Raw genomic sequence first — 15214 nt, 5'->3', positions numbered from 1 at the left:
CTGGTCCGCGTAGGAGCTGCCGGAGTCTAGCTATTCCTTTACCAGCCGGTAGATGTGGTGCTGGGCACCGTGCTCCGAGGTAGACACTTCGAACACGAATGCCACACACAGCAATGTTTCCTCCGTATCCTTGTTGGATATAACCTGGATAGAGCAAATAGGCAAAGAGACCTCGTTACGATCCACCGTATTCGGCGGCGGCACGGGCGCCCAACCCTTACCTGAAGGATGGTGAAGTTTTCGAGCACACTGTTCATCATGTACTTCTCCGGAAGGTGCTTGAGCTTGTTGATGAAGTTGATCATGTAGTCACACATGGGCGACCGACTGATGCGGTACACGTAACGCCCGTTCTCGACACGGGAGTATTCTGTTTCCACCTTCTCCACCACTTGCTTACCGAAGGAGCAAACTTTCGTCGAGCAGGTGATCACCATATTGTCGTTGCTTTCGTAGCTTTTGGGGGGTACGAGTAGAGATTATAGCGTAAATGGTTAGAGAGAGATAACATGAACCCTGGAGCTCTGAAGAGTTCGCCCCCAGAATTTGTTCGCCGAAACGGCAGGTACTCACTGACTACTGACACCGTAGAATGCGCCAGCATCATTCGCGATGTTGGTGTTCAGGTCGGCCCAGAACTTCACGAGGAAGAACGCATTGCTTGGCCCTTTCTCATAGAGCTCCTTCAGACCGCCTGACTTCTGCGGGAACTTGTCGTAAATCTCCTTCACTTCGACCGACTCCAACAGCGGGTGAGCCGGCGTATCGGCTATGTGCACAAACAGGTGCTTGTGATACTGCAAGCAAGCAAGCAGATGTTAATCAGACGGAACCCGCTGAAGGTTCACTGCTGTTTCTGGTAACAACCCAACAACTACTTACATTATCTTCCACGCGCAGCTCCAGGTATGCACTGTACTCTACCAGACGGAACTTGTGCGTCGCGATCGCCCGTCCTTCCCAGGGGTGCGCTGGCTGAAGGGCGCTCTCCGATACTGTGGTCGCGGTTTTTATCGGGTAGCCGGGTTGCGCGAAAGGCTTCACGTCCTGGGATGTGCTCGGCTGCAATCCTGGCTGCCAGAATTGCTGCCAAAGGTCAAACGGACGAAACAAATGGTAGTGGTTGTGATTAGATTTAACACCTTAGAGTCCATCGTGCTCAAACGTTGTGGGTTTTAGTATAGACTGTGTCACGAAAACCGGCGACAGCCACAGGACGATCACCGGCCTTGGCATTACGAAGCGATTTAGGTTTATATATATATGATCTGGTCAGGTTTGTTTCGGTGTGCTTCTTGCATTTGTAGTCCAACTCTTTTAACACGGTTAGCGAAGCATGCACCGAGTGAACGGGTGAAAAAAATTAAGAACTTATTGTTTTTTTTTTTTTTTTTTTAGTAGAACGGACCGGGCCGTATTTATAACTTATTGTTATAACGAAGAGAAATAAAGATCGTAGTGTTAAAACACTACCGGCGCCTCTCTTTCCTTCCCCACCCGCCCCGAAGCTATACTGCACATCAATGTGGCAATAAACGGTTGCGGTTCACGAAAAACACAAACTGAGCGAGTTACGCAAATCAGCTGCTGCTTGTAGCTATTAGCTTGTGCGTAGTGTATGAAGTATAATGGTAGTACAGTGTACTTCGACGCGCAAATAACCTAAAAAAATAGGCGATGCCGATGGCCAGTCGCAGCGAGATATGTCACAAAAACCCGCAGACCGCAGAATTAGTGCTGGCGGCGCAATGCAGTGGCTGCTCCTTGATGGCGCGCTATATTATGCAGAAAAGCCAGCAATCTCGAGCGAGCAACTCATACATCAAGATCTTCGCTTACACTAACGGTACCCTGGAGGGGCTGGTGGTGGTGGTGATGAAGGTGATGGTTTGGGTGATGCTGGTTGTACGGAAGGTGGTGGTAAGAAGGATTGGCTGGGGTAAGGCGAACGCCTTTGGATGCCGCCATTGAGACGATCTGGGCACTGCTCATAGGAATCGCGATGTCAGGTGCCGGGAAAATTTTATCCTTGACACCACCCAGCATCGAGTGATCCTAGACGCGGGCCGCGGATAATACATGTGAAAACGGGGTAAAATAATGAAAATAAAACAGACCACGCCTGTTCGCTGTCTAGCGCGACTACCACACAAAGGACGTTTCACTACAAAAAAACCGGGAGTGTATCTCTGGAAATGTTATAAGTAAACCATATCCTTAGTTCTATCACACACGATATAACTAGTTGGTTGAGACCTGTTTTGAGTCTCGAACTCATTGTAACCATCGTTTTATCATCACTAACGAAGGGCAATCTGTATTGCGTCAGAACCAGAACCGAGCAAAGATTGGAGAAGATTTATTGGAGGAGATTATTGACCATTTACAATTGTCTGAATACAAAATTTTCGAGTTGTGCGAGTAAGGAGCCTTAACGGCACCATCATAGTCGTGACACAAGCTTTCTTTGAGCTGCGGGTATGCAAAATGGGTCGAACAACAATTCTTATTCTTAATCCTACACAGTTCGCGGTTCGTGCGCCACACGTCGTACGTCACCGTTGTACTTACCACTTTCATTTTAGCCTGAAACTCACGCAGCTTCCGTCTGGCTAATACTTGTATGTGTGAGCTGACCTGTTTCCGAGTTCTCGTTTTGCCAGTACGGAGTTTAATGTAGCGGGCTATCAGTTCATTACGACCTAGAAATAAGGAGGGAGAAAGAGAAAGAAAATCAATAAGGTTATCGCCTTGGTCGAGCATATTGGTTGTAAGGACAGTGGAGTATGCCGGTTTGTTTTTAAACGAGTGAGAGGTCATTAAATTTCGTTAAAAACTCATTAACCACCTAAGCACAACTGTATAACGATGGCTATCAACATACTGTGTTGTTCAATAAGTTTTGATCTTCGATATGAAAAACACAATTTTAAGGTTTGCAATACACTTCATTATTCAGTATACTCAGTATAGTTCAGGCCTCCCTGACACTTTTTCCAACGAGATTCTAATTTATGAATTCCATCCCTGAAGTGAGATTCTGGAAGGGCTGCGCAAAAGCTGTTATGACCTTATCTTTATGAATTTCTTTAGGTCTGGAAACAGATGGAAGTCGCTATGGCCCACATTTGGTGAACAGGGTGAATTCGAACTTTAATTCATCCAATTTCAAATGACATATAGGTCACCGATTCGGCATCGCATTTTCTGGCCAGCCGATTGATTAACCCACCATCCGATTTCTGCACGTGTAGCGTCCTCCACTATTGCAGCAGGGGCCTAGTGGTTCTGCTCACACGAGCACTGTGTGCGTAGGGGGGTAGTGCTCGCTACTTACCATACATTTTTCCTTCCTCCGAGAGGATGATCTTCCGGCGGCCACACGGCGGGTAGATGGCAAGCGCTTCCTGGAAGCTCTGTTCGATGTCCGGGCTCCATACGCCTTCGGCGTCAGCCGACGAGAGGTCCTGTTCGTCCTAACACCAACGTTAGATGGGGAAAAGGGAAAGGAGGGCGATGTGATAAATGAAGGTGGGAAGATGGGCGATAACGGGGTTTGTTGGAGTAGAAATAAAATGGTCACGCATGATGAATGATACTGATCATCGGACAACACGCTAGTCCTGTGAATCATCTCTATCGTAAACAGAGCGCATCAACACAATCACCCATTCCGCCTTCTCACGACGGCTTCGCTGGACTTGTAGAGGCAGGTCCTTCTTGTTCGCAAGCAAGAATCGAACGAGAAGTCTCGTCGGTAAGGATGGTGTGTGTGTGTTTGTGCGTTGTTGTTTACCATAAGTAGGTAGGTGGTGACCTTCCGCAGTCCGTGCCAAGGTCATTTCAACTTACGTCCTGAAGGAATAAAAAAGAGAAAATAGAAAGAGAAATACATAAGTTGGGGAATGTAAACAAACACACACAGGAAGCCAGTCTAGAGGGTTAGAAGGGCGACCTCTTTCCCGCAGAACTTCCGCAAGGTCTCACAAAAGTCAGATGCCTATTAGCGCACCGGCACACCTCGCCTATATAAACTCCGGGGGAAGTTTGGGTTATCTGTTCGTTATATAACAATTGACGGCATAAACAACAACTGTTGCCATAGATCCCGAAGCGGCCATCCCGGGGCACGGCATTGTATTTCACGCACAATGAAAAAACAACAAGCTTTATGATAAAAAATACATTCCTTTTAAAACTAAATTTTTTACGTATTTTGTGTATGTTTTTTTTCAACTACGAAATGGGAAATGGGAGGTTGTCGTTGTGTTTTTTAGGTCGTTAATTGTTATTTGATGAACAGAGAAGGTACGACTAGGTATTTCGGCAAGATGCGATGGTATCAGTAGGCAACTGACATTAGGCCGCGCCACTCCAAACACGTGACTCACGCGTTTATAGCGGTCCTCGACGAAAGGACCGTGAGGTCCTTAACTGTCAATATCGCCACCTGTCGTTGATTTCCTGTGTTGGGTGGTGGATGCTAGTATACTTACGTCACTCATGTCGCCGACGTCCAAATGCTTGCCTCCTTCGACGCCCGAGCCGTTGGTGTCGTCCGGGACCAACGAGCCGGCCGTTGGTCCTGGACCCATCTGTGTCCACCGTGCCGTAATGGTGCTGGCTCCCAATCCGCTATCTGCCAACGGGAAAAAAACGAACAGGGTGCACTGTTAGTCGCTAATAACTGGTTGCTGGTAGGTTGGCAAACATCGGTTAGCTCTGAGATCCTGAGCTTTCTAGACGACGGAAGTTGAGGGTTAAACCTTCAATGCTTTAAGTGCTCGATAGTCTTTACTTTTGAATCACACAACTTAAGTTAATATAAACATATGTACGCCAGAGTTGGTGTGATTTGGTATTGTGCTCTTCATTTTAATATACAGATTTTCAAGATATTCCAAGAACTAGAAGAAATGTAGTAGTGTCCTGTGTGTCTGTGGGGATTACGCCCCGGAGGGCATACACCCAGAGGCCACTTTTGAAAGACTTTGTTCTTGATCTTCTCTCATCGTCCTCGAAACAAGACCCCCTCCGCCGAGTTACACCCTAAGGAATGTGTGTAGCCAACAACTTCCAAACTCTTGTTTAGTTGGCCCCGCGAGTACGAGGTACGCTTGGAAGAGAGAGAAAAGATCGGGGGATCGATACATATCCTCGGTCATTGTTGTATACCGGGCTCGACACAGTAGCAGCAGCAGCAGGACTCTTGCTCATCCGTTCCGTTCCTAAAACTTGGTATTTTTCTGTTCCATGAAACAGTACCAATCCGCTCCCTGTGTCTTCTCCCACTCTCTCCCACTCTCTCTCTCTCTCTCTCTGTCATCGCCCTGTCTCTCTATCTCTCGCATGCGACAGCACAACAGCAAGCCAGCCAGCCAGGAACAAAGCAGGGTACTCGACATTCCATTTCCAACATATTAATTCGACATTCCACATCCTTGACGGAGGGATAGTCCTGCGCTCTTTCCCTGCCTCATCCACCATCCAGTTTAGGTTCACTTTCTTATCGCCAGGGAGTGTAGGAAACGTCGTTTGCGCCCCATTTCGAGCATGGTGCACTGTACTCTGCAGGATAAAGGACTCCGCTCGCTGTCTTGCGGCGCGCATTCCGGACATCCGGAGACGTCCAGGGGAGTACTTATTATTATTTTTCTATTTTCTTTTCTCTCGCCGGAATGCAAAACACACTGCTGATCGGAGTGTTGGTAATTGTGTGTGTGTGTGTTCTTGTACAGGTAAAGTAAATTGGCGCATTGCGCGCATCGTCCCAACAAAACCACCGAACGGACACGTCACGTCACCCACACACATTCAAACACACGGTCTGTGAATGGTTGAAAACCGACGATAACGCACCCCACCTTGCCCTGTCTGACTTCCTGTCTTCCGACCCGACTGTCCTCGTGTCCTCTCCTATGTTTCCCTGTTCGCGTTTTCCTCTGTTACCCTGTTCCTTCACCTCTTTTCTTCTGTATTCCCCTTCGCTTACGATCGCCGTAGCAACGAGAATGACGAAGGCACGGAGCGCCGCCATAAAGGCAGGTACTAACTAAGGAACATTCCACGACAAAAGTTGCGAGAGACGTCGTTGACGATCGAAACATGCATAAAACAAAAAAATAAAGCATTAAGGTAAGCAGCATGCACCATATCTAAACTAATTTTCCAACTACGGTGCACTACGAGAATGGGAAAGGCCCTAAACAGCCCCATCCGTTGTTATGGCCAGCGACAAACTGCTCATACACACCGCTAACCGATATGCTAATGATCACCAGCAGAGATCATAACAGACGATATGCTATTCTACAGTGCTAATGACGTGTCCGCGTTGTCTTTGCACGTCAATCGCACGTAAAATTGTGTAAGGAACGCAACATAAAGTTGTGTATAGGAAAAACGACCGCAAAACGCAAAACGACGTGGTAGAACCCATCAACATACACAGTCTGTCTCAAAGTAAACACTTGGACTTTTTCAAAATAAGAACAACAAATGGTTTTCTCTGCAAAATCGTTTTATTCTATCCAAAATAGTCGCCTTCCGTTTCGATACGACTGCACGACTTAACAACTTTTCGAATGACGCGATTTTAGGTCGTTGGCCGGCATGGCTCGGATTATGTCGGTACAAACCTTCTGAATGACCAAAATGTCAGTCAAGTCTTCCGAATAGATAAAAGTCACAGGGTGCCAGATCAGGTGAATACGGGGAATGTTTTTTTCGATAAAATGCGATTTTTGGCGCAACCAGAAATGTCGGGCGGCTAGATGGCTTTAGTGATCGATATCTCGTGAAATGTTTTATGTGTTTTTAAATGTTCTTGGAGGTTCTACAACAATTCCGACTTTAAACACCGTTAATTGGCACTACACCGTTTTCTCATGCATAACCCAAAGGCACAACCGTTAAGGTAATAATCACCAAACAAAGAAAAACGGCTGTTTCTCTCAAAATCTGATTCAAACTTGACGAAGACAACATTGGCCACTGGATACTGCTAACGGCAAAATTATCCACAGAAGGGTTCAATTTGACCGTAGCAACCACCGTGCAACATAAGCAACGTCCATGGACTCGATTGGGTTAGTACCATGCCGTATTGTTGATCTATTAGACTACCATCACCTTTGCATAATCCACCGGCTGATGTGGAGTATACAAAGAAACTTGTTCGGTGAGCTGCAGGGTGATCTGAGGGTGTGATCCCTAGCAGCCCCTACCCATTTTTTCTCATTTTTTAGTCGCGGATCTCACTAATAACTATCCTTCTCTCACTAGGTGATTATTATGCTGCACGTGAGGACTATAGGACGATGACTCTTTAAATGCAGGACGATGGGGACGAATTATGACTCTTTAAATGCAGTCAGCCAAACAGTGCTCGCGTTGCGAAACACAATTTTTCACTTCAGAGGGATGAACAGCAAAATATCTGTTTCTTCACCTTCTCCGGTCTCTTGTTCGCTACCGACTTTTCTACCGGGGCGACACCTCTACACACTCTACAATACCACGGCATACCCTTACAAAAGTGTTTTACCGTAAACTGGGTATGGATACTTGCGGATGAAAGTGTAGTGCTTATAGTCCCTCAGTTCAATCAGTTCAGAAGTCAATCCGCTCTCTTGGTAAACGTTTGGAAATTACTCTAGGTAAAGTGTAAAGTAATGTAATGTACCGTAACGTAAAGTAATTACCTAAGCTCATTATAATCTTCGTTGTTCGGGGAGTATCTGGAAAATGACTCAGGAATCGTCAACATTTTTGGACCCTACTAACATTCAAGAATTCCATTGCTTCTTTTTCTACGGCGCAAGTTCGTCTTTAAGCGCCGCAAACGGTGCACCCGCGCATGATGGCAAAGACCAGAATAGTTCAGAATACTGTCCGACGCCAAACTAACCGAATGAGAACAATATTTTTTCTGTTTAAAACCTGTGTAAAACCAGCAAACAAATCGCGTATGTAACGAAGAAGCGTCAGCTCGGCGCTGAGATGCAATACATCAGTCGATTGCATCTGGCCGGTTGCTTGTGTGGGGTGGCTCTCGCCGCGGAGATGATGACTTCCGTTAGCGCAAAAGAGAAGCAGCCAATCGAAGGGTACTTCGAGCATCCTCTGTTTCGCAGATAGTGAGAGAAATCTAATCTCACTATTTAAAACATGAGCGGCAAATCTATTCGGGCGCGGTGCAAGATCTCGTCTGTTGCGCTGCTGCGTACTCGCACTCGACTAATGAGTTCCTTTACCGATGAGCGCACTATGACGACAGCGTTGTATGTTTTGTTCTACTAAAAAAAATGCTAAAAACTTCGCTGCGCTTGGCGATGCACTAACCATCGGCAACATACACGCGATAGTGCGTAGATCTTTATTGTTTTTGTCTTCTTTCCTTCTTTTGCAAGCACCAACCAGAGAAATAGAGAGAGATAGAGGGAGATACATCAAGAAAATCAAAAGAATCATCTACTTGCTCTACTCTGGCCGTCACCGGATAGGGTTAATTTGGGAGAGAATAATGTAAACAAAAAAACAAAATAGGCTGCGTTCTGACACGCCACGCAGCAAATAAACACGCGTAGCTCAGAATATACATATTAAAAGACACCCCTTAGGGCGAAAGTTGCGACATTCTTCATTATAATGTTATCCATTTGCTGTCAATTGGTCAATATAGGTATGTGTTTCAATCTTATTGGTGACGGTGATCACCTGGACCCACTTTTTAGTTTGGGATCAAAGAAAGGTCATTACATGTTATACTAAACTCGACCCCAGCTCAAGCAGCTAAAATTTATATGATACGTTTTTCTTTCCATTTTCTTAAAAAATTGAATAGATGGATCAATCACCTTTTTTACAAGCACTAATCACCTTCGTGGAGGCACAGCATTCCAGAAGACTATTGAAAATATATTGCAAATTGGGAGTTATGCTTGAGACCCTGTATGATTGCGTACGAATGAACACAAATCAACATTTATACAGTTAGATATTTTGTTCACTTTGCAGTTTACTATAAATCGGTTCAGCGCAGACAGACGATCCACAGGATGTTTAGTGCTATAGATTGTGATATACAGATTTCTTTTCCGTATTATGATGAAAACTTGTGTATAGCCTTTTGTTTCATTTGGTGGAAAAAAATTCTCAAGTCTTATTTGAACCTATTTTATAATTTTTGGCTTCTAAGAACTGTTAACTACGGAGCAGCCATTTCGGAAAAAATTTGTGTCGGTTTTCGTGCCGATGTTGAAATTGCATGTCGGTTTTGGAAATTATGACATGTGTCATATAACCATCACAACGATGGCAAACTGATAATAGCAAACTGATAATGCATCGGTAAACGCATCATCGGCTGAACTGAAGTTCTCGTTAAGGCTTCAAGGCTTTTATTCGTTTCTTTAATTAAAGCCGTGCCGTATTATAGGCAATATTCCTAGTTTTCGACACATTGGACGAGGTATCTAGTGAAAGGTATCTAAATAGTGTTGTTTCTTCGCAAAGCTTGGAGCTTGAAGCGGTGAAGCTGCGACGCACAACAATGTATTAAACAACTGTGATTTAAGATTAGCCCAATCTTGTGCATTATCTGAGCTGTTTGGAACGCTGTATGCGACACAAGTGTTTGCACGGCACAGTATTATTTTCTTTTTAAAATTAGATAACTCGTAAAAAAATAAGAAGAAAATTATATACCAATTTAACTAGTAATATGGTGTGCACAGGAAAGAGGAGGACGTGCTTATGACGAATTTAGTCAATTTTTAAATTGGAATTAAGGAATTTCAACCTTTACGAAAACTTGAGCTATACGAAAGTCCAATTTCATTTACGACCTATTTTCTGGATACTTCTCTCCTTATTCGATTACAACCACCGAGTGGTCTTGGAGCCTACAGAGACAGACACAATGTTAATCTTCGGTTGTTTCTGTTTCTGTAACAATGTAGTTTTACGGGTGCGGTTGTTGGCCTCCCGCCAATCCCGCCGGTTTCGGGAATTGAACCCAGTCTTTGCGCAATCATGTCTTTGACAGTTCCCCGTTAGCACCTTATGGTGAAGTGGAATACTAGAAGATAAATTAGAAGGTAAATTATACGTGTACAACACATGAATAAACCCCGACAGAGAAGCGTATGAGGATTCTCTCAAGTTGCAGAATGAAGATTATTGCACACCAAAAGAAAGTCCACCTTGTAAAACCTTGATCGCAAGGACAGTCGCGGCTATTAAAGATTTCGAGGCACGGAAACGTTGTGTTATATTAGATGTTTTAACTCATCTGGCATGATTGTCAACCCGCTTAAACGATGGGTAATTAAACAAAATGGTGTACTGTATTTTATTCAAACACATGTCTACCGTTAGCTGCACCTTTCCACCATCGGTGTGATGAAATGTGTGATCAATACGAAATGTATTCGTCAGAAAGGGCAATACGTAGCCGAGTATACGAAAATTTTCTTAGCGCGGTACCAAAGCAGTCAATGGCAATAATGAAAGTGGAGCTGCCCCCTTAGTATGAGGAACGCGAACAGAACTGTAAAACCACCCCTACAAAATGATGTGTTTAGATCCTAGAATCGTTTAATAGATCAAAAAGTATCCTATCCTTTAAGCTAATGCTGCATAACGTCACTTTCCACTAATGTTTTATCGATTCAAAACAATATCAATCAATCGCAGCGAAAAGGAGGGTCGGAGCTCTACAGGGATATTTATACAGAATTGGCGGTATTAAATTCGGTCATTCTGATCTGGTCGACATAAAATGTTTCGCACGAATCGTACGCAGACGTTGCTCGTAATCGTAAACAGTCGACATTCTCAGCCTTCTTTTACAGGCAATAATGCGTACTTTTCAACGAGCTACTATGCTGGCTCGTTGAGCATAGCATAGTACATCCTCTAATATGAATGTCTCTCCTCAAACTCGGATGTAAGGCGCACGCATCGCCCTCACGTCGCGGTTGCTGTGCGGTGCTAAAAGATGAGTAATATTATTTACCTAGAAAAAGCTGATGCTTGTCCGGCTGCAGTTTATAATCGGCTCCTGCGTCACTCTTCATGCGCGCGTATTGGTGACAACAATTTGCTTGGATGATGATTTTGATTTTTTTTTCGGTGGTTTCTAATTTGGTGGTTTTGGTTTGGTTGTTGTCATTTGAGAGACTTTGAGCATGAAGTTTCGTTCATCTCTCCTTGTCTGATTTGGTTTCGGGTGCAGGCCAAGTTTGGATGGTGGTGGTGGTTCTCTCTGTTTCTATCTCTCTTTCTTTTGCCTTCTTTTGTTTCTTGCTCTTTCTTCCTCTCTTTCTCCCTCGTTCTAGCTGTTTTCCTTCTCTGCGAGTCACATTTACGGGTCACACTTACGGGTTCAGGCGCGTCTAACACGCAACAACAACAAAAAATAACGAAAATCACATACACTCTCTCACGTCACAACGATTTGGTACACGATTCTAGGAGTAATAAGGTGGAAAAAAAATAAAAACAAAATTACACACGCTCATATCAGACACACCCGGTTTGTTTGATGTGTTCGTTTGTTTGTTTGTTTGTTGTTTTACTACGGGCAATTTCCAAACCAGTACGGGCACACTTCCTCTATATAATCGCACTCAATCGAGCCGCAACTCAAAATACTTAAATTATGCGGCGCTAAAATGGTACTAAATCAAAACCAAAAGGGCACCGAAGGCTACTGCTAAACACTAACACACGCCACGCCGACACTAATAATATTGTACTATTGTAGCACGGAACGGAAAACAAGCTAAAACCGCAAAACAAGCAAAAAGAAAAGCAAAAGAAACACGCCAACACGACATACGATGCGTGCAGAGCAGTGATCATGCAAACGAAACGTGCAAAACACCGTACACACACTTAACAGGTCCAAATGAATGACCAGGTGAGGAGGAAGGAGAGCGGGCGGCTGACAACAGACCAGCCTCTGACCAATAATCAGGTGGACGCTGCTGCTGCCGGTGGTGGTGATGGTGGTGGTGATGTTGATGGAAAACATCGGCAAATCTGCGTACATCGCAATCGCAATAATCGCGATTGCGTATCTGAAGGAGAGGCTTTCGCTCAGGTGAACACCACCACCACCACCACCACCGCCGCCGCCGCCGCCGTCATCCTCACACACGGCACTTTCTCTCTATTCGGATCGAAGCGTGTGGGGGTTTTGTTGGTTTTTTGATAGATTGGATTACCGAAAAGGTGCATAACATTACCTCCGAAAATTAACATTTAACGCACAAACCGCCGTCGGCGTTACGGCTCCCAACGCACACCAAGAGAGACCAAGATGTGATGGTGATGGCGAGAATGCGTGCTTTAGTAGTAGCTGTTCTTGTTGTTGTTGGTGGTGGGGGTGGCGTGTAGGTGGGTTGATGAAGGCTGTTATTATTGTTGGTTGATCGCCCGCTTCACTCCGCGTTTTCTTTCGCGCTTAGCTCCCCCGCCGGGATTTTATATTAAATTGTTTTACTTCGTTTGGGTGCGTCTCTCCAAAACGGGAAACAACTTCCGGTGTTGTCTGGTGATACAGCGCACTCACACACGCACACACACAAACTCACACTGTCACTATTTGGGTGGTTTTTTTTTACTCGGTTAATATAGCTCGGTTACCGCGCTTGGGAAGGGGATGCGATCACGTACTGCTAACTGCTCCCTGCTGCTGAAATGTGTTAGAGAACGATGATGTTGCTGTCCATTGCCACACACGCGAGATAGATAGAGGAGAGCGCGATGAGCGATGAGCCCACAGCGATGTGTGGCGTGATGATAAAAACGTGCTCGTGAAATGGACCGTATCGCACCGGAAAGACACGCGCAACGTCCACACATACACAGTAACACCAGCCAGTCGAGATGGTCGTCTATCGGCACGTACCGCCGTCGACCGCAAAAGCACTACCGATTGCGAAGGTAAACACACATATGCCACATACACACACACACGCCCGCGCGAGTCCACACGTGTCCTCTTCTATGACTCACGTCAGAATCACGCTAGAAATCCACGCGGCATACTGTAGGCTGGCCCCGTTGACTGCGGCCGGCTGCCCAAACTGAATTAAGGTAGGTTGTGTCGACACCACGAGAACCAGCGAGAACTCCTAGACTCTTGGACTTCCCGGGAATGTTGACTGAGAAATGTCTAGGAGCGCCCCCGATGGACGATGGAGCCTGTCGGCTACTAATAAGAACCAACGTCTGCAGATGAACATGCAGCAGCCACTTGATCATCCCCCCGCAAGAGTTCTGACTCCTCTATTGCAGCATCATTGCGCGACACGATTACTGGACGCAACGTAAGACCGGATATCAGGTTTCAACGCCAAACCGAGTATCACAAGGAGACCAAGAACAAAACTGCCAGCAGCAGCCAGCTATGGAGGCTAGACAGTTTACTATTACTAGACTAGCTGTTTACCCCCGCTGATAGAGCAGTCAGTAACGCTCTTCGCTGTCAGCGCAGCTGGCCTGGGTTCGAATCCCGAGATCGGTTGTCACTCAACCGGCCATGGTTACGATTCCCGATACCGGCGTGACAGGGGGGTTGGCGCGGGGCTAACAATCCCGTCCGTAAAAATTAAAATGTTACAGAAAAAGAGCATCAAAGATTAACATTGTCTCTGGTGCAGGCCAAGACTGCTCAGCGGTTGTAGCGCCAAAAGAAAGAAGAAGACTAGCTTTTGCTGCTGCTGGAAGAATCGTGTCGCGAGGTGCGCGATCTTCAAATGATATAGAATCGTGTAGAACCTTCGTGATGAAAGAATTCTAGAAGAAATCGTGTTTGGAAAACCGTGCTCCACTATCCATGCCTGTCGCCTGCTCTAGTGGACACTCTATATTGACGCTTGTAACGCCAATAATGTGTGCTCTGGTTTGTCCACATTCGGTCCGCTTCTTTCGCGCCTGCGGTAACGAGGCCTTTTTGCACGGTCGGCTGCCCGGTGGTAACCGGATACCACCGGAGGTGCCCTTTCTTTCTTGGTGCACATTATCTGATGAGTGTGCGATCTGCGCCTGCCTGCCTGCCTCACTGTTCCTAAAAAGTTGACCACTGTCCGGTGGGTTCTGGATCTTCACAGGCATTTTGTTTGTTTGTATTTTTCAAGTAGGGGAATGCATTTACGCACGCCGTGTGGGACTCCCCCTCGCTGTCGAGGTCCTACCCACTAAAACCCCTAATTGGTTCTCCATCCTACCCCTTACGGAACTACCGTCACCGGTTTTACTTAAGAAGGGGGGACTAGGGCTAGTCCTAATTTGTCGTTTAACAATCTTCACGGGCATTGTTGATGGGCGTTTGGGCGTTTATGAAAATTTAAATTAAACGCTGCTAGGCGGGACCTAGCCCACGATTCCCAGACCGGCACCTACTGGCTCTGGCTGCTGGCTGCTGGCTGGCTTGCTGGCTGGTAATGTGCACGCCCCCCACACCAATTCGGTCCGGACGGAGATTCTGGTGCGCTTGCGCAGGGAGTTTTACACAGACGCGTCATTCCAACAAGTCGCTCTAGTCGCTGTGCAGAAATCATAACTCCGCAGTGCACATTGGCCATCCCCCATTCATGGCTCACGTTTAATGAGTCGCTCACGGTGAAGATTGGTTCGTTGGCATCACCCTCTCTATCTCGCGCGCGCTCTCTCTGTGGAGTCACCGTTGCGATTCTTCATCCGACAACCACCGCTGAGCGGGTGGTGGTTGGGGTCTGGCACCAGACACAAATTGTAATCTCTGTTGCTTTTTGTAACGGTGTGTTGGGGATCCTCCTGTAGTGCCGGTATCAGATGACACATGCCACCGAAAACACTGGGAAACATTGAGACACCGGCCACTCCACGCACAACACGACGCCGTCGTAGTTCACGCCGTTGAGGAACTGCTCGAACTGAGTTGATAGAAGGGTGCGCCACGCGCTGAGCTGAGTCTGCGGTGTGAGCGTTGATCGATGATAGCCAGCCGAACAGTACGAAGGCGAGCTGTTCGGTTCACGGACCGCACAGCGCATTGATTGATGGTCAACAGTGTCGCCAGTATTCGAGCAGTTCCAACAGAGCCGCCACACGTGCGTCTGTTGGCGGGCGCACAAAAGTGCAAACGAACGAACGAACAGCTGTGTTGTGGCGGCGGCGGCGGGTGTCTGTGTCGCGTCGGGATCAGGTATGTGTTTGTAGA

General features: G+C 46.3%; 2 protein-coding genes across 2 annotated transcripts in view; both read right to left on the bottom strand.

Annotated features, from left to right (window-relative positions):
• LOC128274223 (uncharacterized) overlaps window positions 1-15214 on the bottom strand; it is a 305029-nt gene that overhangs the window by 191645 nt on the left and 98170 nt on the right. The window lies entirely within an intron of this gene.
• Window positions 31-12437, bottom strand: LOC128274178 (protein scalloped). Its single transcript, XM_053012289.1, has 9 exons — window positions 12255-12437; window positions 11021-11474; window positions 4497-4639; window positions 3338-3476; window positions 2572-2702; window positions 883-1086; window positions 574-797; window positions 222-456; window positions 31-144 (listed from the first exon to the last, which is right to left on the bottom strand). Exons 2-9 carry the CDS (start codon window positions 11079-11081, stop codon window positions 31-33), a joined length of 1251 nt encoding a protein of 416 aa, XP_052868249.1. The 5' UTR covers window positions 11082-11474; window positions 12255-12437.

This window comes from Anopheles cruzii, chromosome X (genome assembly GCF_943734635.1).
Source record: "Anopheles cruzii chromosome X, idAnoCruzAS_RS32_06, whole genome shotgun sequence".
Lineage (NCBI taxonomy): Eukaryota > Metazoa > Arthropoda > Insecta > Diptera > Culicidae > Anopheles > Anopheles cruzii.
Note: the sequence above shows the minus strand (reverse complement) of the source record. Positions and strands in the feature narration are given on the sequence as shown.

What these genes read in the sequence shown, in the direction of transcription:
- LOC128274178 (XM_053012289.1), bottom strand. Translation starts at nt 11,081, where the DNA reads ATGAAGAGTGACGCAGGAGCCGATTATAAACTGCAGCCGGACAAGCAT. An exon ending in ACGTCGGCGACATGAGTGAC is followed by an intron (nt 3,477 to 4,496) that starts GTAAGTATACTA and finishes CGTTGGTGTTAG; the next exon opens with GACGAACAGGACCTCTCGTC. An exon ending in AAAACTTCACCATCCTTCAG is followed by an intron (nt 145 to 221) that starts GTAAGGGTTGGG and finishes TGCTCTATCCAG; the next exon opens with GTTATATCCAACAAGGATAC.